Source organism: Xenopus tropicalis, chromosome 1 (assembly GCF_000004195.4).
Source record: "Xenopus tropicalis strain Nigerian chromosome 1, UCB_Xtro_10.0, whole genome shotgun sequence".
NCBI lineage: Eukaryota > Metazoa > Chordata > Amphibia > Anura > Pipidae > Xenopus > Xenopus tropicalis.
The window spans coordinates 92935745-92960448 of NC_030677.2; the positions used below are offsets into that span (position 1 = coordinate 92935745).

At 38.7% G+C, this 24704-nt stretch overlaps 1 protein-coding gene across 3 annotated transcripts in view; it reads left to right on the forward strand.

Moving 5' to 3' along the window:
- Positions 1 to 5551: 5551 nt before the first annotated feature.
- mfsd12 (major facilitator superfamily domain containing 12) overlaps positions 5552 to 24704 on the forward strand; it is a 48152-nt gene continuing 28999 nt past the window's right edge. For 2 of the 3 annotated variants that reach the window (XM_031899312.1, XM_031899308.1), the window contains exons 1-3: positions 5552 to 6168; positions 13387 to 13597; positions 19336 to 19465. In XM_031899312.1, coding sequence (XP_031755172.1) covers positions 5904 to 6168; positions 13387 to 13597; positions 19336 to 19465 — 606 coding nt within the window. In that variant the 5' untranslated portion in view covers positions 5552 to 5903. The remainder of the gene's footprint in view (positions 6169 to 13386; positions 13598 to 19335; positions 19466 to 24704) is intronic. The other variant, NM_001011396.1, reaches the window with a different exon arrangement.

Sequence of the window (24704 nt, forward strand, 5' to 3'; positions counted from 1 at the left end):
CTAATTACACAAATGTATCACACACAAACTTTCTTACTGCAGTTAGGGTTAGTTCTCACTAATTTAACAGCACACTAGCAGCCACAGGGTTAAAATTACAGTCAAACCCACCCCCCTGCTAGCAGCCCACTAGTTAATTAGCATCTACACAGAATCTGCCCTCTACCCAATACACACACCAAACAGTTAATACACCTAGGCCTGAGCAGTCATACGAGGTACGTGGGAATCGATATAGAGCCAAAGGACTAAACTTATTAAATTTTATATTTAATATTACAAGGGTAATATCCCCCAACATAAGTTGCATAAATTGAGGCCTCCAGAATGAACTAAAGAATACATGAGCATGCGTGTTTTTATCCCCCGCTGGGACCCTCCCTCATTACCTTATTCATGAGGAGGGAGTGCCCAGGGGCTTGTCACATGACCTCCCCCTGTAGAGAGCTGCACGTCTCATGCCAGTTTCTTTTCATATGATATTGGTACTTGCCAGTACCCAATATTAATATGAAAGTATGGGATTGTTTTAACCTATATGTGGGCGATCAAAATGATACCAAACATGAGGGGTGTCTCCTGTACCAGTCCCCCCGAAACTATCCCTCCTAACTGATGGGTATAGAAAGTCCCTGTTTGGTATCATTGGAAAGCATGGGGCCTCCTCATAAACCCTATGTGATTTATGAGGGTGTGGACCGTAAAGCAGCAGAGATATGTATCCATTTCTATAATCCATATTTTCTGATAGCTGCACCCCCCCTGCTGTTCTAGGTCCACAACTGACTTCTTTGATCACAGATCAAAGAAACCAGCTTCCTGCTTCCACAGGCTGGCCCCGCATTGTCTGATGAAGTTGTTTAAGTTGTCACCTTCCACAGTCCGTGGGTGCGTTTTTAGGGGGTATTTGTGAATTACCCCCTACTGGGAAGGGTTTCCCTCAAACGTGGATTCCAACCAGACTTTTCTAAGTTGAAAATTTCAAATCTATGTGGAGCCTTACTGCTCCAACATGACATCAGCCATAAAGGTTTTGCTTTTCGATGCCTCTCCTTGCTTACTAGGGGAATATACTGATCTGTATACTTGCTAACAAATGTTTTAAAGATGTTCCATTTTCCTTCTGTGTCTAACCCTATGAAAAGCCTTTCCCAGTTGACACACTGCAGAGATGCCCTTATACTGGCAAAGTCTGCACGTCTAAAATTGAGCGTTTTAGTTACCGTATATACTCGAAAGTCGAGTTTTTCAGCACCAATAATGTGCTGAAAAAGGCACCATCGGCTTATACTCGAGTATATACGGTACGGTCTGTGCTCCCGGACATGCATTCGCTCGCACCCCCCCCTTTGACGTCCATTCGTGCTCGCGAGCGTACGCTCGCTCCCACCCACCCGGCCCCCCGTTAATGTCGGTTCGTACTCTTGAGCGTACGCTCGCTCGCACCCCCCCCTTGATGTCCGTTCATGCTCGCGAGCGTTCGCTTACTCGCACAACCCTCGCTCCCCCCTTGGGGGCATGTCTGTGCTGCGCTCAGGAGGACTCACGCACCCCCCCGCGCGACGCTCCCATACCTGTATAGAACAACTGTGCCTGTTGCATCAGAGCCCACTGCAGTAATGTGCATCGTGTTTGTTGTTACCACACAGCTGAGAGGAGTTTTAAAGAGACAGTTGGACAACCCTAACAATAGGCTTTCCGAGATCCCTCAGTATAATAAGGCCTAAGCTTTATGTTGGCAGTAATCATCATTATTTGCAGTCATTTCTAGGCCTAGACATTCATACACAGCTCGGGTATGTTGGTGACTTTTCTCTTCCTCTCCTGGTACATGCGAGGCATGGCTCACCCTGGCCCAAATATAGATACTGTATGAAAGCCTTTTCCAAACAGCTAAACAGAATGCATCTGCTGGGGCGTCGCGACTATGGGATGGACAAGGATGCATGGTAATATTGCTGCCTATACTATCTCCTATGCAGTTCTGCAATGGAGTTCCAATTGGGCATAGGTATTACCGTTCATGTTGTGGTGCTAACAGCCACATGTATTATCATAACGTATCTCTTAGGTCTGAATGTAAACTTAAAATTGCATAAGTTAGTAACAGGGGGGGTTCGCGCTGCGCTACATGGGATATGCCACAGTTTGAAGAAAATGGGCCTTTTGTGCTCCATTGCAGAAAACATGGCAGATTGCATCCTGCCCTGCACATAGTAAGGGAATGCTCTTATGTTTTAGCTTGCAATCTAAGGTCCATATCTGGTTGCTAGGGCCTTGTTTACCTTAGCAACCAGAGAGTGGTTTGCAGAAGAGACTGGATGAGAGATATTTACTGTTTCCTAGTACACATGATTTTATCTTTCTTAAACTTGTGATTCTACATCACTCACCCCAAAAAGTATACAGAACTATATAAGAATTAAATAACAAATTTACACATCACAATTTCAATATGTATGTAAAATTAAATGAGATATTAACCTGTACAACCTTGCATATGGTTATCTTATGTTGGATGCGCCTCATTTTCCAGCCCATACCTTGTGTTTATTAATATGGTAGTCATGTAAGCACTTGTGAGTGTCCTTTTATTAAATAATTTGATTATTGAAACTTAGCAGTAGCGGCTGCATTTCCCACCCTAGGCTTATACTTGAGTCAATAAGTTTTCACAGTTTTCTTAGGTAAAATTAGGTACCTCGGCTTATACTCGGATCGGCTTATACTCGAGTATATACGGTAATCCCTTATAGAGCTGTCTCTGCAGTATTATCTCAAAGGAGACTATGTTATGATCACTGTTCCCCAAATGCTCACCCACAAACAGATTTTTTTATAATTAATTTTGAAATTTCACATAGGGCTAGCCATTTTCGTCATTTCCTAGGGTGCCACAACCATGTGACCTGTGCTCTGATAAACTTCAGTCACACTGCTGAGCTGCAAGTTGGGTGATATCAACTCCCTCCCAGCAGAACAATGGGAAGGTAGCAAGACAGCAGCTCCCAGTAGATATCAGAATAGCAATCTATAATAAGAAATCCAAGTCCAGCTTGTGACTTCTTCAGTTACATGGGAGTAGGAGAAACCATAATTTACCTGAAAGCAGTTCTAATGTGTAGTACTGGCTCCTTTTGAAAGCTCAGATTCAGGCACAATGCCACTGCACACAATGGCTGCTTACACACCAATATTACAACTAAAAAATACATTTGTTGGTTTAAGGGCAGCGCTTCAGGGCATAGATTGGGGCATTATGTTTCCTGAAAAAAACACAGAGCAGAAATGGTTGTCATTTAAAATGATATTAAATAATTACTGTTCTCAATTTATTCCATTAATAAGAAAAAGTAGAAGTGTTAAGAATCACCCTATGTGGCTTAACACTGAGGTAAAGAAGTTAATAGGGAAAAAAAGGAAAGCTTTTAAGAAATATAAGTCAGAGGGGACAGTAGCTGCGTTTAATGAATATAAACACTATAACAAGTGTTGTAAAACAGCAATCCGGAAGGCAAAGATAGAAAATGAGAAGTGCATTGTGGCAGAGGCCAAGACTAACCCCAAAAAGTTTTTTAAGTATATTAATAGTAAAAAGATGCAGGTTGAGGGTGTGGCCCCATTGAGTTATAGTTAACATACAGACTCCTTGAAGATAGTGACTAAGACGGAACAGAACTGAGTACCCCAGTGCTGCAAGACAGATGTGCTACCCACTGAGCACCTACTGTACCTGTTGTGACACTGACTTTTGCATTTTCTGGTTTCCTTCTGATCTATGCTATGGCAAATCATGACACAGATCAAACAATTCTGGCACTCAGGGCAATTACTGCTGGCTACAAATCTCCCAAAGACATAAGGCATTTTCAGGGAAATTTGTAGCTAGCAGTAGCATTTTTTTCTGCTGGGTTCAAATCTCAACAAAAATGCCTTGCCATAGACTAACACTGGGATTGTTGCAAGTAAATTACAAATTACTCATGACAATATGTCTTAATCGCAGGAAACTGCCTTCCAATCACAATGTATTTAGTAGATATTGTGCAGATTTGTATTAAATTTATCAAAAAAAAAGAGCATCTCACTGGTAATTTTGATTAAAGTTTGCATGAAAATAATTTCAACAAACACTGTTTTTTTCACCATTTGCAATATTTTATTCGTGAGCTCAAACTGTTGCTATTAGTCATACAATGAATTTACTTCATCTAGATTCCAGCAGTTTGTAACGTCTGATTTGCCAGACACCATAACCAAGTGTTTTCCAGGAAGAACAAAATGTTGAGCAATAATTAGCCATTCTAACTTGAAAAAAGCTTACTAATGAAAAATTTTCAAGAATCATCCACTACAATTTGGTGTTTTACAACAGATGATGGCTGGGGGCTTTCCACAGTTCTTCCCCTTGCTATTGTCTCTGTAAGCAACCAGACTTGCTCATTGATGTTGTTTTTAGGCAAAGTAAACCTTTAAAAGATTGACTCAGGAAATCCTGTGAGTGCCCTTTTTTTGGCCTGATTTATAATATTTCTCAGTCCAGGCACCCATGTAAATGTACAGCAGAATCCTGTGTTGCTTTCTGTTTTTCAAAAACTTAAACAGATTTTTGTTATATTTAATTTTGAACTTTAACATGGGGCTAGCCATATTCTTCATTTCCCAGGGTGCTAAAACCATGTGACCTGTGTTCTGATAAACTTCAGTCAGGCTTTACTGCTGAGCTGTAAGGTGGAGTGATATCACCCTCCCAACAGCCCATCAGCAGATCAAGCAAGATAGCAACTCCCAGTAGACATCAGAATAGCACTCAATAGTAAGAAACCCAAGTCCGGCTTGTTACTCCTTCAGTTACATGGGAGTAGGAGAAATAATAGGTTACCTGAAAGCAGTTCTAATATGTAGCGCTGGCTCCTTCTTAAAGCTCAGAAATGCACTGAGATGGCTGCCTACACACCAATATTACAACTAAAAGAAATGCATTTGATGGTTCAAGAATAAAATTTGATATGGTAGAGTGAATTATTTGCTATGTAAACAGTGTAATTTATAAATAAATAGTATACCATAAAAATCACGACAGTATCCCTTTAAACAATGGGCAAGTGTTTTCCATCACACAGAACATGATTAGTTTGTACACCTGCAAATCCACAAACACACAAAACTGCTTTGATCAGTACAAACAACACAGCATCAGAGTTTTAGATTCGATTCTCTGCAGAAGATAACAAACCGAAATAAATTACTGTTTGACGTTCACTCTGGGAAAACGAACTCAATGAAACCCTTAAACATTTAATCCAATACAAGTAAATATAAATGTAATTAATACTTTTACTCAACACCTCGGCAAGAAAAGGGTTATACATTATCTGTCACATGCTAGGATGACACAGCCGAAGCCGGAGAACACGCCTTTTGCCTTTTACACAATACTAGTTGAGTAAGCTGATACGTAAGCCTGTTTCCAGAGAAAGGACATGGCCACCAAGGAAAGAATACGCCCACCAAACAGTGCGCTTTTTTGATTGGCTCGCAATAGTGCCAGTCAAGCGATGACGGCGTCATGCTAGGGTTGTGTTTGGGTTTCTTTAGCAGTAATTAACATTTAGTGGGCTGTTACCAGCAGCTAGTTCGCTTAATGATGTTGAATTCAACTTGTGGAAATTTAAATCGTCTGCTACTGAGATCGACTACAAGCCTGTCCTTAGCCTGTATTAAGGTGAATAAGGTGGCATTGTAGGCTGGACGCTTTTCTTCTCTGTATACTAGTGCCATGCTTATAGGCGCTCTGCTCTCTAGCTCAGAACTGCCCGAAGCAGCTAGGTAGCAGATGCTGTTTAGGATACTGCTGTCTGCACGTAAGACGACTGAAGTAAGGACAACCCTGGTGTCACAGTATGGTAGATTTACCGTCACTGCCGCTCTGCCAGCGGCTTAGCTATGCCACTGGGCATTTCCTAAACGATCTGTGTGCCTCAATGTGGTTCACATATTTCCTGGTCTACTTCCATTCCGTGTTAGGATTCGACTCTTTCTATGCGGGAATACTACTTCTGATTGGCCAAATAGCGGATGGTATATGCACTCCTTTAGTGGGTTATGAATCGGACCGGCACCCTGGTTTGCTGTCATACGGACGCAGGAAGTCGTGGCATCTTGTAGGTAAGTGGTTACAGGCTCCTGTTTTATTTAGATATCAATAACAACTACGTATTTTCAGCCTGTACGAATCAACACATGATCTGTCAGCTGTGGCATACTAGTAAGATGTGTGACATATTCTGCGCCAAACATTATGCTTTTTTATTTTCAGCATACATTTGAGATGCTTGTTTGAGCGAGCCTAGACGCATTCGCTAATTTATTCCATTAGATTTTTACTGGTTGTATTCACTAGAGCGTTTAGAGTTCTGTTTTACTCCATTTGCATTTTTTTATAGGCAACATGCTGCTTTTTCTTGTGATTGACACATGTTCATAATTCAGTTAAATAGCAGGTTGCTGTTTGGAGCTGACAAAAACGCACTTAGCTGTGTTTAAAAAAACATAAATGCATTAAATGCATTTTTTTTGCACTCTGCGTGCTTATGTAGACGCATAAAAATATTCCTCATGAGTATGAGCCTTTAAAATTCTGCATTTGGAGTGTACCATAATCAGAAGTATTTCTATAATGCAGATGTGCAAGTCTAATGTTGTGCTAGGGTTTACTGGGAAAGACATGTTAGGTAGCCCTGTGACGCTGCTAAAGAACTTGGAGATTTAGTTTTTTTACAGCTGGGTTTTACATTTGAAGAAACAATTGCATGAAATAATTACACACTTATCTACTGAGCTATTTTGCATCTGAAGTGGTAGGGTCATAGAACATCTTGTAGACTTTATTTCAGTGAGATGCAATATTGTTAAAGGGGTTGCTTACATTTAAATTAACTTTTAGTTTGACATAGACTGTGATATTATGAGACAATTTGCAGTTGGTCTTCATTTTTTGTAGTTTTTCTGTTATTTAGGTTTTTGTTAAGCAGCTCTCCAATTTGGAATTTCAGCGACTATCTGGTTGCTAGGGGTTTGTTTACCTTAGCAACTAGGCAACAGTTTAAATGAGAGTCTGGAATATGAATAGGAGAAGGATTGTATAGAAATATAAGTAATAAAAAGTAACAATAATAACATTGTAAGCTCACAGAGTTATAGTTTTTGGCTGTTGGGGGTCAGGAACTCTCAACTGGAAGGTGAAAAGATATAGAAGTGGAAGGTAAATAATTAAAAAAAACTATAAGAAAGAAATAATGAAGACTAATTGCAAATTTGCTAGAAATAGCACATTCTATACCCCTTTAAGTACTTTTCCCGAGTGATTGTACGTGTTACGTGTTACCCTGGGTTGGCACTCCACCTCTGCAAAAAATACACTAGTCTGGGTTATTGTTCATCGAGTTTCATCCTCATAGGTGCCCCCTGTCACTTCTTGTAGGGCATGTGTAGTGAAGAAATTCTGCACTGCACATGTGCTTGAGCAAGCCTGACAGGGGAAGCCTAAAAGCCCAGAAGGAGATGGCAGCTCTCAATAAACCGTACTCAGGCTGGTGTGTGTTTGTTAAGATGGAAAATACCAGCTCTAGGTAACCATCTAGAATCACAAAAAAATGGCACCCCCCCCCCTCCAGTGATTTCACCTTTTCCTTCCCCTTCAATTTGGCACCTAAAGAGAGGCTGCCATCAGGGAGGGAGAGGGGGGACTGTTGTGCTGGGCCCGGTAAAATCTTCATCTGAAGGGAAGGCCTGGACATGTTATGTCACAAATTACTCAATTTACGTAACTTCCTCAAAAACTGCCCCAGTGAATTAAAATTTACTTTATTAGCACATTTATTTAATAAGTAATTTAACTATTTATATTAACTGTTTATTATGGAGTAACATCAGCTGTTTTTATTGGTATCTATTTACTGAATTATATAAGCCATTCTTTAATTACTAGTTATTGGACCCTACAGCAAGATCGATGGGCCCAATACGTTGCAACCGTAGCTTATGCAATAACTTACATTACTTTCAGAGAAGCTTACGTTATGTACATATGTAAGCAATTACAGTTCAGAGCAGTGTGATGGGCAGGTAGGTATAAACTTACAGCAAACTCCACTGACCCCGAATGAATTAACATACTTAAAGGAGAAGGAAAGGTAAAAACTAAGTAAGCTTTATCAGAAAGATCAACGTAAATGCAATCATAAGCACTCGCAGAAAAGATGCACTGAGTCCTCTATCAAAAGAAACACAGGATTTATTTTCTTCTTTTGTGTAAACATGTTGTTCGGGTGCCTGATTTCCTCTCTCAGAAAATTCCATAACTCCTGTGGCCAGAGTCAGCGCAGTTCTCTCCTCTCTCCTGCTCCCCCCTCCCATAAGAATGCTAAGAAGTTCCTCCCCCTCCCTTAGGAATGTGTGATCTGAGCTATAAGGGCTAGACTGCAAACAGGAAGCTATTTCAAATTACAGCTGCTGTCTTAAGCTTCTAGGGCTCTTTACTCAGGTATGGTAATGCTTTCTGCTGAATAAATATATTGTTCTAGGTGGCACTAATGTGGCAAATCTATTGGCAGTAAAATGCCAAAATTACCTTATTCTTCTCCTTTAAGATAATTACATTGACCCCCAATAAACTGACTGACTTTATTATCACATTTATTGACCCCAAATAAAGATCCTTCAATATCAAGCTATGACAGTTTAGAGCAGGGGCGGAAGGGGCAGTGTAGGGTTTAAACTTGAGGTGAATTCCAATAGCCCCCCAATGAACTGACTGTTAATTAATATATTTATTCATAGATCTATTTCTATGAGCTACTTATTATAGAGTAACATCAGCTGTTTATGATCTATTTAGTGAATTATATGAGCATCTCCAACATGAACTTTTCAGCAGTGGAATGACTGGTTATTGGCCAACAGCAAGATCACTTGGCCCCTAAACTTTGGAAACAAAACATTATTGATGAAAATGCTTCCCTTTTGGAGGCATTAGGGCAGTGCTGCATTGAAAAATATTTTAATTTCTTGGCTTTTATAGTTTCTTTTGGTGTTTTTTGCGTTATCCATTTGGTAATTGCTACTAGGGTGACTGGGGAATTTAAATTTAAAAGTAAAAAAATAATTTAAGCGTAGTAAAATGGCCATTAAAGAATAAGTAAACCTTTTTTTTATCAGTAAAATTACTCTAAACAGCCTCCAGAGTTACCTACCTTTGTCCCAGCATTCTCACTGACCTGGTTCCTCAGTCAGAAGGTGATGGTTTTTCTTTGCTTCCTTGTGCAGAGTGAAGCCCCGCCCCCACTTCCTGTTCAGGTCTCTCAGCAAAAAAAACAAAAAATCCTGCTAATGCACAGACTGGCTCCTGCTGCCTCCAGGCATGCCCAGAAGGCTCTCCAGGTCGACTATAGTCGAATTGAAGAGAGAACTGAACAGGAAGTGGGGTGGGGCTTCACTCTGTACAGGGAAGCAAAGAAAAATTATCACCTTCTGACTGAGGAACCAGGTCAGAGAGAATGCTGGGACTTACACAATCACACTTAAAAAGATACTGACACCAGAATTTTTAAACCTATCATAACATTGTCTTTGCATACTACTTATAATTTTGCTTTAAAAGTATTTGCCTAATGCTTTTACATTACCTATCTGATCCCCCATCTTCTTCTGTGAGGGGGGCCACCATATTTGCACAATAGTAGTTTAAGTTTGGAAACCTAGTATCAGATTGTCGACTCCTAATAGCTATTAAGACCTTATGAGATAATAAGGATCAGTGACCCTGTAAAACATGTATTTGTTCCTGTGTTTTAAAGTTTGTAAAATTAAAATGTAAGAGGAACTACTTAATTGCCTCTTGTCCTTTCTATGTTTGTTGGAAAGCATAACAATGCAGCTCATTATAGCTACTTCAGCTATTTCTAAGCCTAGCAACCTAAACAAGATACTACTGCCATTTGAGGCAACATTTGGTTTACTTTTAATATAAAGCATAACTTAACCGGTACTATTAAGCAAATGAAAAAACATCTAATATGACTAAGAATTGTAAAATGGGTCCCATGCCTTTATATTTACGTTACACACTGAACAGTAGATTTTGCACAAATACACCCTTCTAAAGGGTAGTGTAGGCATGCATGGTATGTGGCTAACACACATGGAGACTGAAGGACTGACACACTTATTTAATAACTGAACTTGTAATTGAGAATAGCTAAAAAGTATGCAGAGAAAAAAATTAAGGCTGAATATCATGCAATATTGATGCATGGGCGTCCGCAGAAAATTTTCCAAGGGGGGGCAAGTAAGCTAGCATCATCCTGCAACAGATAAATATATATATATATATTTTTTTTTTTGCAGGATGATACTAGGGGAGGCTAAATATGGCCCATACACAGACTGACCTACGGCTAATGTGACACTTAGTGGATTCACTGCTGACGTAAAAAGTTAACCTCCCAACTACCTCTTGCCGTTCCCACTGACTCCCAGGGATACTGTACAAAAGTGCGGGTGGGGGTGCTTTTTTTTTTTACCCTAAAATGTTTAGTATTAGTAGTAAAAGTATTCATACGCGCACTTCTGTTAGGGGATCTGCAAACATTTGTGTTTGGGATCAGTTAGCTTAAAGGGGTAGTTCGCATTCGAATTCACTTTTATTTTTAATGGTTTTTCAGTTATTTAGCTTTTTGTTCAGCAGCTCTCCATTTGGTATTTCAGCAGCTATCTGGTTGCTAGGGTCTTATTTACCCTAGCAACCAGGTAGTGATTTAAACAAGAGATGGGAATATGAATAGTTAAGGGGCCTACTTGGAAAAATAAGTAATACAAAATTATAATAATAATAAAATTGTAGCCTCGCAGAGCAATATTTTTGGCCCCCATTTGAAATCTGTATAGAGGCAGAAGAGAAAGGCAAATTATTCAAAAAAATTAATTAGGAAGACCAATTGCAAAGTTGCTAGGAATAGGCCATTTTATAACATACTAAAGGTTAACTTAAAAGTGAACCACCCCTTTAGATGTGTTTATGTTAGTTTTATAGCAAGAAAGGCAGTGGGTACTGACTCCCCATTATATACAGTGAGATGCAGTCCGTATTTACAAACCCAGCACATTATATGCCATGAGGAGCAGTGGGTACTGATGGCAGATATTCAGGCCCTGGCACTATAACACTGGCACGGATACACAACATTGGCCCCACTGTAACTTACTATAAATGAACAAAACAATGACAAAAAAAAAAAAAAAAATAGTAAGTGCAAAAAACAACAACACATTTATAAACTCACAATGAGCTTTTTCAGAGGGAAAGAGTTAACTTACCCTCCATGTGTTAGGGTAGGGGATAGATTATAAATTAAACAATTTAATGTCAGCTAGTGATTCTTTAGAACTGTATAGTACCTGTGGGATGAAAACTGCAGCAAAAGTTGAGAGTTGGTTCTCAGGTAAAGTTACAGCTGCAGATTCATCTTTTCAGTCTTTATTTCTGTTTCCAGTTTGCAAAATCTCCCGATCCCTGTGTGCATCTGTGCTCTGATTGGTCAATTTTACTGTCTGTCAAGGAAGCTGTGCTCTGATTGGTGAATCCACAAGAAGAAAGATCCAATCGGAGCACAGCAAAAACGGGCTTGAGGGGAAAGTGCAGAAACGGAGTAAGGTTTTTGTTTTTTTTGCTACTTTTCCAGGGGGGGGCAAGTGCCCCCTCTTGCCCCCTTCTGTGGACGCCCATGTATTGATGGCATATTAAAGCTCATATAAAAGTTCAATTTTGGGAGCAAGCAACAATGCAGAATTTGTTCCCATAATTTCAGATTAATTGTGGCCATGAGCAGGCCCAGGCTGGCAGTCTGTGGATTCTGGCAGTCTGTGGATTCTGGCAGTCTGTGGATTCTGGCAGTCTGTGGATTCTGGCAAATGCCAGAGAGACTGCTGTAAGATTCCATTTTAGTGAGCTGGCGGGGGGGCTGCTTGGGCATTGGTGTACTTAAAGGAACAGTAACACCAAAAAATGAAAGTGTATAAAAGTAACTAAAATATAATGTGCTGCTGCCCTGCACTGGTAAAAGTTGTGTGTTTACTTCAGAAAGTCTACTATAATTTTTATAAATAAGCTGCTATGTAGCCATGGAGGCAGCCATTCAAAGGAGAAAAGGCACAGGCACATAGCAGATAACAGATAAAACACTATTGTATTCTACAGAACTTATCTGTTATCTGCTATTTAACCTGTGCCTTTTCTCCTTTTTTCCAGCTTGAATGGCTGCCCCTGTGGCTACACAGCAGCTTATTATATAAATTATAGTAGTGTTACTGTAGCAAACACACCAGTTTACCAGTGCAGGGCAACAGTGCATTATATTTTTATTACTTTAAAGCTCTTTCATTTTTTGGTGTTACTGTTCCTTTAAAATGCTAGTTTTGAATCCCAGTCCAGACATGGCCATGAGGAGGAGATGTGCAGTGACGAGAACTGAACACAAATTGACTTAGCATGAAAATGCTGTCTGTGCCCAATTCTTAAGGTGTAAGTACAGTGTCTCTATTGATGCAGGTCACTGTGGGAACCCTGGAGCTACTGGCACACTTAAGGGCTACAGGGTTCCCCTGTATCAATAGGCACACTGCGAGCAAGTGATCTAAACAGACCATTGGGTACATTGGGGCACTGTGCCAATGGTGCACCTGCAAGTACCTTTAATGAATGGCACCAATTTTCACAACAACTGCAAGCATCTTCTGAGTATCTGTAACTGGTTTGTAAATGATCCCTAGTCTGCTTAACTAACTTGAAAGGTGGCCCCATAGCCCAAACTAATGTACTATATTTTTTCTATCTAAGCCCCACAGTCTAGGCATTGTTTTAAATTAACATCAAATCTGCCACATGTAACCATTCAATGTTCCTGAGTTGGCACCTTTGAAAGCCTTGTCTGTGAACTGTTGTAGATTAACATTAAAAAATATTATACATTTAAAAGAGATATCTTGTTCACCAGCTTTCCCTTCTTTGGACTCTGATTCAGTAATATCCTGTTGAATTACTCTCTCCTCCCTTAAATCTATACCCCTTTTAATAGAGCTCAAAACCTTTTGCCATTGGAGCCACTTACAGGCATTGCTTGCAACAACCAAGTTTATTATCTACAAGTACCATACATATAACTATTTACAATACAAACCATCATATAGTGAAAACGGCATTTAACACAGCACCCATAACAATATATGTATATGTTTTTAATATAGAATTTAAATAGGATTTTTTGTATAAGAGTGCCCTCCTTACATTAGATTTTGTTAATGTATTTATTTTCTCTACCTATCTCTTAGGAACGATAAGTGTGGTTCTGTCATTCCCTTTTATATTCAATCAATGTCTGGGCTGCACACAGAACACCCCACAGTGGGTAGGCTTGATATACTTTATCCCGTTTATTGTCATCTTCCAGTTTGGATGGGCGGCCACTCAGATCTCCCATCTATCTCTCATACCAGAACTGTCACAGAATGATCATGACAAAGTGGAGCTCACTGCATTCAGGTAAATTACACTGTAACAATAATTGCATTAAAATGTGTTTATTTTCTGCCCATGTAAAACAGTTTATCTCTATTTTCTAAACTGCATTTCTAGACTGTATACACAAAAAGGTCTTTTTCAGGTTAGTGATTCATACATCTTATCATCTGATCCTAGTATGATATAAGCGTAATACTCAGTCTTAGGGGCACATTTTAACTTTTTCGTATGTTCCGCAACTTTTTCGTCGCCGTCGCGACTGTTTCGTATATTTTCAGCAACTTTTTCGTCGTCATTGCGAAAAAAAATCAGATTGGTTTTTCCGCCGTTTACAATCGCTCAATAAGAAAAAAACGCGTAGGCGACTAAATAGTTGCGCAAAATACAATAAAGTTGCGGTGGTGATGAAAAAGTCGCGACAAATACGAAAAAGTCACGCCGAAAAGGCGGCAAAATTTTCGTTTCCAATCCGAACTTTTGCCATTCGAATTCGTGCTTTGGTAAATCTGCCCCATACTGTCATACAGATATACTGTCATAATTGGAATTTGGTCCAACTCATGCCTGCCAGACTTTATTTTGCACCCATCCATTTGAACACCCTTTCTTAAGTCAAGAAATATTTACTGAGCTTTTAGCCCTTCAGGGGCTTGCTTAACCCTTTCACTGCCAGCCGTTTTGGACAAAGTGGAACTTCTAATGCCAGACAGTTTTTGAACATTTTGCACTCTTTCAGTTTAGGGGCCTTTCCTCGGGGGGACTTTTAGTTTACCCAGGAAAACTATATATCATTTTTTTCAGGACAACCTAAGCTCTCAAAATATGGTGGAACTGTTGTGTAATTCCAATTCTGTAACAAGATATAGGCTTCTAAATGTCTAAAAAATGAAAAAAAAAAATATATTTTCCATAATATAAACACATACACCACAAACAAAAATTATTTTATGCATGAAAATACAACTGATTTGGAAAGTCCCATGTCCCCTGAACGTGCCAATACCAAATATATATAGTTTTATGGAGATTTCTCACTTGTATAGGTCAAAAACTCCCAGCAGTACACTACCAAATTTCGAAATACTGCTCCAGAAAGCTGCATACTTTAGATTTCAAGGCCAAAAATTCCACAACAGAAGGTTTATCCCAGAAAATTATACATTTTTAGAAAGAACAGATTCTGGGGAATCCAGAATAGGTAGAACTGCCTGTCTACTCCAAACTACCAAGTTGCAATGCTTTCCTAGAGTTATTGGTTTTTATCAAAATTTGCGAAATTTCTTAAAAATCGCTTCAAAGCTTCCAGTCTATAGTATCTTATCTCCCACATATCATTAGGTACCATGAGAAAACACCCTAAATGTGAATGCCAGGGGTCCACTGAACAGTTTGATGCCCAATATGTATAGGTTTATGTGGCATGTAGGGGCCCCAATGTGAACAGACCCCCATATGATCATTTTAGCTTCTGCAAAATCAACACATTTACATCATTTTGTGTGGGATAAAGCTAGAAAAAGGTACGCTCACCCCAGAAAGCCATATATTTTTGGAAAGTACATATTCCCTCAAATCTAAAATGGGTACCCATGTCTTTCTACTCCAAAGGAGCAAGCCGCAAAGCTTTCCTAAACTTGGCAATTTTTATAATATTTCTAAAAATCCTCTCAAAGCTTCCAGTTTGCAGCATCTTATCTCCCATGTATCATTAGGTTCCAAGGTAAAACACCCTGAATTTGAACACCAGGGGTCCAGTGAACAGTTTGATGCCCAATATGTATAGGCTTACCTAAGTTTGTGGCATGTAGGGGCCCCAATGTGAACATACCCCATATTATCTGTCATTTCAGCTTCAGCAAAATCAACACATATACATACTTTTGTGTGGGATAACGCTAGTAAAAAGTACATTCACCTCAGAAAATCATATAGACGCCAGGGGTCTACAGAGAGGAGTGCCACTCAAAATATTGCATGAGCTGTTATACTATATTAAAATGTGACAGATAATTGTGTTTAAAGACTCTCCTGTAGAGCCCCCACTGATCAGCACACCCCAGTGCCTCCCTGTTTACCCATACCTGTTAAAATGTAGAAGATTGCAGCTGTGTTGTGAAGCAACAATCTCTGTCCACAAGGAAATTCAGGGTGGGGAGGATGAGAGGATTTTTTTAAACACACCTACTGATTCTTTCACACTAAAGGAAGAGAAGATGAACCAGCAATATAGCAGGCAATTCTTTTTTTAAAAAATGTTTTTTGGGAAAATAATGTCAGGAGTGATATGAGCACTGTTAGTAACATAGTAAGTAAGTTAGGTTGAAAAAAGACATACGTCCATCAATTTCTACCATAATACCTATATATAACCTGCCTAACTGCTAGTTGATCCAGAGGAAGGCAAAAAAACCCATCTGAAGCCTCTCTAATTTGCCACAGAGGGGAAAAAATTCCTTCCTGACTCCAAGATGGCAATCGAACCAGTCCCTGGATCAACTTGTACTAAGAGCTATCTACCATAACCCTGTGTTCCCTCACTTGATAAAAAGCCATCCAACCGCTTCTTGAAGCTATCTGATGTATCAGCCAGTACAACTAGTTCAGGGAGGGAATTCCACAATTTTCACAGCTCTCACAGTAAAAAATCCTTTCCAAATATTTACATATTAATCGTGTCAGTTGGAAGGCCCTACTGGTAAAGTATTAGAGAGGTTATTATATGATCCCCTTATATATTTATACATAGTAAGCAGTAACGAACTTAACAGCAGAGATTTTATATCAAAGGTGACAACCCCTTTAAAGGACATGTAAACCCCACACACAAAAATTTAATCAGCGAACAGCCTCTTTGAAATCTTTCAATACCTGCCACACAGTGGTTGTCCGGAGGTAAACAGTAAGGCTGCAACATCTCCTTAATCACTTAGATTTCCTTCTCCTCCAGAGGTGTGAACAATGCAGGGTTTAAAGATGTGAACAGCACAGTGGATTACATGTTTAAAAAATACAGGGGGTTTACAGCCTGAATCTAAGGTGTGAACCATGCAGGGGGCCAGTTAATATCAGTATTGATACCATTTAAAGCATACACAAAGGTAAGCCATCAAAGCAGCCAGACAGGTGGGGGGCCACACAGAGGGGGGTCACGGGCAGACAGTTGGACAGCACAGGTATACAGGACTTTCCTTGGTTCAACTTGTAGAATTACCTTAGCAAGTTCTTGGCTAATTCTTACTGACTTTTCAATTGGTCTTCATTTTTAATTTTGTATAGTTTTTGAAGTATTTGTCTTCATGCTCTGCCTCTTTCCAGCTTTCAGAAGGGGGTCACTGACCCTGGCAGCCCAAGAGTTATTGCTCTGTGTGATTATTGTTTTATTGTTGTTGTTACTTTTTATTGTTAATCTTTCAATTCAAGTCCTCTCCTATTCTTCTTTAAATCTTTTATTCACACCACTAAATGGAACCCTAGCAACCAGATAGCTGCAAAAATTCCAAACTGGAGAACTACTGAACAAAAAGCTTAATTTAAAAAATAAAAAAATAAAACTAATTAATATAAAGCTGATTATTTAGTATGTGATTATTGCTTTACATTAGTTCACATAATTGCCTCATCAGTCAACATGTTAGTAAAATGTGGGGCAACGGGTAGAGAGGCCAGTACTTTCATTGTGCTACTGATAAAAAAATTGTATGCCTGCTAAGTCAAGTCTCCCTGTTTGTAGTGGATAGCATGGTCATGTGAGCTAAAACTACACCATCTGGCAATTTGAATTCAGCCTCTGTACAAACTTTCTCAGAATGCTTTTTCTCCAGTCAATTAAATGTATGGATGCGCTAAATCCAGGTTTTGGTTTGGGATTCGGCCAAGATTTGGCCTTTTTTATCAGGATTGTGCCGAATCCATGCTCTTGGCCGAACTGAATCCTTAAAATCATGTGATTTTTGTCTGCACGTGCCGCAGCTCTTCTGTATCCTAATTTAAATATGCAAATTAGGATTCAGTTTGGTATTCGGCTGAATCTTTTACAAAGGATTCGGGGGTTTGGCCGAATCCGAAAATAGTGGAATTGATGCATCCCTAACTAAATGTGATGCCTGTGGTTGTTAAAGGAACACTATACCCCCAAAACAATGTAGGTCTCTATAAAGATATTTTGCATAAACAATGTAAAACCTTGCTACCTCTAAATAAATAATTTTCATAAAAATATACTTTTTTAGTACAGGTATGGTACAAACTAAGAAATGGTAGTAACCTAAACTTAGAAATGGCTCAATTAATTTAACCTAAATGTCTCAAATGTCAGGAAATCAAATAAATAAAACGTACCAAATACAAAAGAGAGATCCAGGTGTATAAACCCCGGATCTGTCTCACAGTTGATCTAGGTCAAATTCCCAACACCATCATATCAGCTCTCACAATGTGAAATCCTAAATACCAAAGAACTCACCGTTGTTCAGAAGTGGTTCAGGTGCTCAGAGCCCCGAACCTGTAGCTGGGGAAGGCGAAATCACACATATGCAAAAGGGCTCCAAATGCACCGGACACAGCGGCTTGATTAACTCGATTTTTATTACTCCATTTAAAAACAATACGCCTGACGCGTTTCGTGTAAATGTACACTTAATCATAGGCATAACAAACACAAGCAAGAAAACATTTAAATAGTGACATAACGATGATGAGCAGGACATCAGTACTGCCCATTTAACTCTTAAACAGATGGAGAAAATTCGATACAATCAAGTACAATGTAGCAAGCCACACGAAGTTACACAGTAAAATTGAATCAATAATAAATATATAAGCACATGAGATAAAAGTCATAATACCCCACAGCGATGACCTTAATAAAATCAAAATGATTAAAGTAAGAAACAGTGAATAAGGTCATCAAATTTCAGGTTAATTATGTCAAACATAGCAACTAATATCAAAAATAGAATTTAAACCAGTAGGATGCCGAGTGCCCAAAATAAAGATCCATTTCACCTCAAGACGCAACAGTCTATCATGCATATTTGAACCTCTTTCATCAGGGAAAACCCTGTCAATAACTTGAATCTGTAAAAAGGAAGGATCAGCCTCGCAACATTGTGTAAAATGCCTTGCAATAGGACTGTTACTACTCTTTGAAACAATGTGTCTAATGTGCTCTCGCATCCTACTTTTTAAAGAACGGATTGTACAGCCAACATACTGAATTTTACAACTTAAACAGGTTAACAGGTATACAACATACTGTGTATTGCAATTTGCATAAACACGTATATCAAAAGATCTGCCCGTAACCGAACAGTGGTGGACCGTTTCACATACGTACAAGTGATACATCTACGTGCGCCACAGATGTATGTACCTTTTGTGCCACCACTTTCCAGAGTTCGGTAATTTTAAAAATGCTCAATGCGCCATTAGTATTGTACAATGGTGATGGAAACAGGAGAATCTAAAAAGCAGGATAACTGTATGTCATTTGAAAGTTCTAAAAGCCACAGTATTGGCAGACACTTGTTATCTCATTTGGGATATGCTGGTATACAGCGATTATTAACCTTTTCCCTGCTGAATGTTTCAGAGTGCCAGCAACTTAGATTCTATATTTCTTGGCTACATTAAATTCAGAAGGTAAAAGTGTGCAAGGTTATGTGATTGTCTTTGAGCTTTTTCAGCAGCTGACAGCCAGGGCAAGGGTATAGAGAATAAGGGAATAGTATTTATGTGTTTTTTTTTTTTTTTTTTAATAGATATGCCTTCACTGTGATGGCTAATATTACTGTGTACGCTGTGGCATGGCTGCTTCTTCACTTTCACATGGGAGAGGACAAGACTGAAAATATGGAAAACTTAAGCAGACAGGACATTCCTATTTTCAGGGTGAGTGCTAAAAAAAATATATTGAGCATCCTACAGATATCATAGCAAGGCTTAGTTAATCTTAAATAATGCAAGGTAAAAGGGTCAGTGTGTTCAGCACCCCTTTTTTCAATGTAGCACTGTAAATTTATATGGATATAAATACAGTGGAGCTGAAATTAGTTGTGGGGTAAATACACTGGGGCAGAAGTGGGAAGTGAAGATAAATACAATGAAGCTGAAATTGGTAGTAAGGATAAATACACAAAGTTACTTTATTTTATCTGTTTTTCCTTTGTTTATTTTGTTTGTTTGAAAAATGCAAAATAAAAACCTTAAAAAAAAAAAGGATAAATACACTGGACTATAGGAGGAAGTGGGGAAAAAGGCAGTGGAGCTGAAATTGGTTGTGGGGATAAATATACTGGGCAGAAGGGGGAAGTGGAAATAAATACAATGAAGCTGAATTTGTGGTGGGGACTAGTACACTGGTGAAGTGGGGATAAAATCAGTGGAATTGAAGTCAATGGTGAGGCAAAAGGGAGAACAAAAGAATAAGTTCAGCAAAATTAGTGGTGGGAATAACTACACTTTGGAAGAAGTTTGGATAAAAACAGTGAAGTTGAAATTGGTGGTTTAGATAAATACACTGGGGCAGAAGAGGGAGCAAAAACTATGTAGCTGAAATTGCTTGGGGGGATATATTCACAAGGTAGCAAGGGAAAAGCAGAGATTAATACACTGGAGAAGAAAAGGGGATTAAAATAAGTATAGTCATTAAACACTTAATCATAAAAACAGTTCCAGATTCCATTTACAGAAATCCTTTACACTTCTACAGACAAATATATACATAAATACTCAAAAACTCAACACATTTAGAAGGCTACATAGCAATATCATTGAAAACTGAAAAGACATTAGACAGGTAGGATTTATAGCAATGAGAAACCTGTTTGTCTTGTGACATGTATGCAGACTTAAAGCAGCTCACTGATGGACCACTGGTTGACTGGTGAAGTGGAGGCTGAAGATGGGACAGTTAGGGGAAATCGGGGGCAATGAGGGAGACAGGCATGTCAAAGGTTTTCTTGTGTGATAAAGGATTTGGGAAGGACAGCTCTGAACAGGCAAAATCTTTAGGTTTTGGTACACATTAGTGCAATGACAAATTAGCGGAAAGGGAAAATACCTAAAGAGAGATTTCAAGAAACTAGATCTAAATCTGAAGCAAGGACTTCTAAATTAATTATCTCAGATTACCTGTGCCATGTGCTACATAAGAAAGGCAGAGGGGGTTTAGGAAGATCAAATGATAGAGATTATTGTATGAAACAAGGCTTTGTGTTTTTGGAGAACTGGGCTGATTTTTACATTAGCTACAGGCTCTTTGCCGGAGATAGATTGCACTTTTATGATGATGCAGCTGTTTTGGGTAGAGGCTGTGATTTAATATAATATTACTAATAATATTTTTCACCCCTCTTACTATGGTCACGTTTTTTTGAGAAGCAGACAAATAATCCACACCAATAAGTGTATATAAAAGGGAATATATTGAATAATAAATCAATCGATTGTTACAATTAAATGTTTAAACTAAAACAATATTTCCATTATTTTGTAGTCCTCACATGTTCCCCTGGTCATTTCAGATGCTGTTCCCCCTCTTACTACCGTCCAATTTACATTTATTCACCTTTTCAGCCACTGCCCCACATACCAACTGATCAGATGGAGTTGATAAAAACTACACCTTGCCCATTGTTAAAAGACTGTTGAGCGAATATTTTGAATACATAAATGAGTTTTTAGGCTTCTGTGACCAACATTCTGCCCAACTGCCATTCACAGTAAACCCCTTTGATATGTAGATTTGGTTTTGGGTGTGATTTGGACAACTGGTTTTTAAGTAATCAGTACAACTCCCCCATACACACACACATACATATATACATATATATATATATATATATATATATATATATATATAACAAAAATAATGGCACCCAAGATGAGCAATTTCTTACAGTTGGCTAGAAGGTTGCATATAAGTAATTCAACAGGATATGTTATTACTTTAATATTTATTAGTTTTAGCCAGATGAGTTTTTCTCACTTTTCCAGACACTTTCATCTGGTACGGGGCCTATTAGTTAGAGGAAAACAAATGAAATCCAATTATCGCAACCTGGCAATTAAAGGCATACAAGTTTTACATCTGTGGTGGGCATGGTATCTGAAAGTTTGTTAAGGGATTATATTTAAAGTAATTCTGTCACTGGAAATAAACATGTTTTTTTTTTTTTTTTTACAAACCAGTAAGTTAATAGTGCTCCTTCAGCAGAATCCTGTATTGAAATCTGTTTTTCTGAAGCACAAACAGATTTTTTTAATATTCCATTTTGAAATTTGACAATGGGATAGTTCTTAGTTTCCCAGGTGCCCTCAGCCATGTAACTTCATAAACTTCAGTCACCCTTTACTGCTGCACGTAAAGTTGGAGTGATATCACCCCCTCTCTTTCCCACCAGCAGATAGAAAGGTAGCAAGATAAGAGATCCCTGATACATGTTACATGGGGTTAGTTTTAGTCTCTGCCGCAATGCGCTCCTCATTTTCTGTCTTTACCTTCCTGATTGACAATAAAACATTTTTTTCTGGCAAAAAAAAAACATGATGCGATTAAAAAAAGCCACAAAATTGTGTATATGTGTGTGTATAGCTGGCAAATTGCGTGTTGTGTGTGCAAGTATGTGTGAGTGAATGTGTAAAAGTCCCCTGAACCCCCAAAAATGTATGTGTGTTTGTGTAAATGTAATTGTGCATTAGTGCAATAAGTGTGTGTATTTGACACTAACCTGGGATATGATGGCTTGAAAATCCATCTGGAGGAGAAGGATCCACGCAGCTCTCTTCAGATCTGGTTTGGGGGTGAAGCTGGGGGGTCCAAGAAGTAGAAGAAGCAGCAGGCATGTAGCATCTAAGTGCCTGCTGCTTCCTTTGGGGCCACTTGGTGATTGTGCCCCAGGAATCACTTGTTTCCCCCCCTCCACTTGTTGCCTATGGGCTGGGGAAGGAGTAGGGAGCAAAGGAGTGGCTTTAAAAGCACTAGAATCTATGTTCTGTGGCATTTCAGCCCTTTTATTCACAGAATGTAGATTCTGAATTCTGTGGCACTTAAAGGGTTAAACGGTATATTTAGTCTAAGTTTACCATAAAAATCGTGACAATATCCCTTTAAAACAACAAAATGTATTTATTTCAAATATCACACATGTTTCAGTCCACATTAGGACCTTTAAAAAAAAATGTGGGCTGAAACGTTGAACACAAGTGATATGCGAAATAAAGACATTTTGTTGTTTTAACCCTTTTACTGCCAGCCATTTTGGTCAAAGCGGAACTTGTATTGCCAGACAGTTTTTGAACATTTTGCACTGTTTCACTTTAGGGGCCTTTCCTCGGGGGGACTTTTAGTTTACCAAGGAAAACAATATATCGTTTTTTTCAGAACAACCTAAGCTTTCAAAATATGGTAGAATTTTTGTGTAATTCCAATTCTGTAACAAGATATAGGCTTCTAAATGTCTAAAAATGCAAAAAAAATCAAATTTTCCATAATATAATCACACATACTAGAAACAAAAATTATTTTATGCACGAATATACAACTGATTTGGAAAGTCCCATGTCTCCTGAACGTGCCAATACCAAATATATATAGTTTTATGGAGATTTCTCACTTGTATAGGTCAAAAACTCCCAGCAGTACACTACCAAATTCCCAAAGCACTGCTCCAAAAAAACTGCATACTTTGGATTTCAAGGCCAAAATTCCACTAACAGAAGGTTTATCCCAGAAAATTGTACATTTTTGGAAAGAACAGATTCTGGGGAATACAGAATAGGCACAACTGTCTGTCTACTCCAAACTATCAAGTCGCAATGCTTTCCTAAAGTTATTGGTTTTTATCAAAATTTGTGATTTTTTTTAAAAATCGCTTCAAAGCTTCTAGTCTATAGTATCTTATCTCCTACAGGTCATAAAGTAACCAAATAAAACACCCTAAATATGAATGCCTGGGGTCCACTGAACAGTTTGATGCCCAATATGTATAGGTTTACCTAAGTATGTGGCATGTAGGGGCCCCAATGTGAACATACCCCATATGAACTGTCATTTCTGTCATTTCAGCTTCTGCAAAATCAACACATTTACATCATTATATGTGGGATAAAGCTAGTAAAAAGTATGCTCACCCCAGAAAGTCATATATTTTTGGAAAGTACACATTCCCCCGAATCTAAAATGGGTACCTATGTCTTTCTACTCCAAAGTACCAAGCCGCACAGCTTTTCTAAAGTTAGCAATTTTGATGACATTTCCAAAAATCCCCTCAAAGCTTCCACTTTGAAGCATCTTATCTCCCACATAGCATTAGGTACCAAGATAAAACACCCTGAATTTGAACACCAGGGGTCCACTGAACAGTTTGATGCCCAATATGTATAGGTTTACCCAAGTATGTGGCATGTAGGGGCCCGAATGTGAACATACCCCCATATATACTGTCATTTCTGTCATTTCAGCTCCTGCAAAATCAACACATTTACATCATTATATGTGAGATAAAGCTACAAAAAAGTACGCTCACCCCAGAAAGCCATATATTTTTGGAAAGTACACATTCCCCCGAATCTAAAATGGGTACCCATGTCTTTCTACTCCAAAGTACCAAGCCGCACAGCTTTTCTAAAGTTAGCAATTTTGATGACATTTCCAAAAATCCCCTCAAAGCTTCCATTTTGAAGCATCTTATCTCCCACATAGCATTAGGTACCAAGATAAAACACCCTGAATTTGAACGCCAGGGGTCCACTGAACAGTTTGATGCCCAATATGTATAGGTTTACCTAAGTATGTGGCATGTAGGGGCCCCAATGTGAACATACCCCCATATATACTGTCATTTCTTTCATTTCAGCTCCTGCAAAATCAACACATTTACATCATTATATGTGGGATAAAGCTACAAAAAAGTACGCTCACCCCAGAAAGTCATATATTTTTGGAAAGTACACATTCCCCCGAATCTAAAATGGGTACCCATGTCTTTCTACTCCAAAGTACCAAGCCGCACAGCTTTTCTAAAGTTAGCAATTTTGATGACATTTCCAAAAATCCCCTCAAAGCTTCCACTTTGAAGCATCTTATCTCCCACATAGCATTAGGTACCAAGATAAAACACCCTGAATT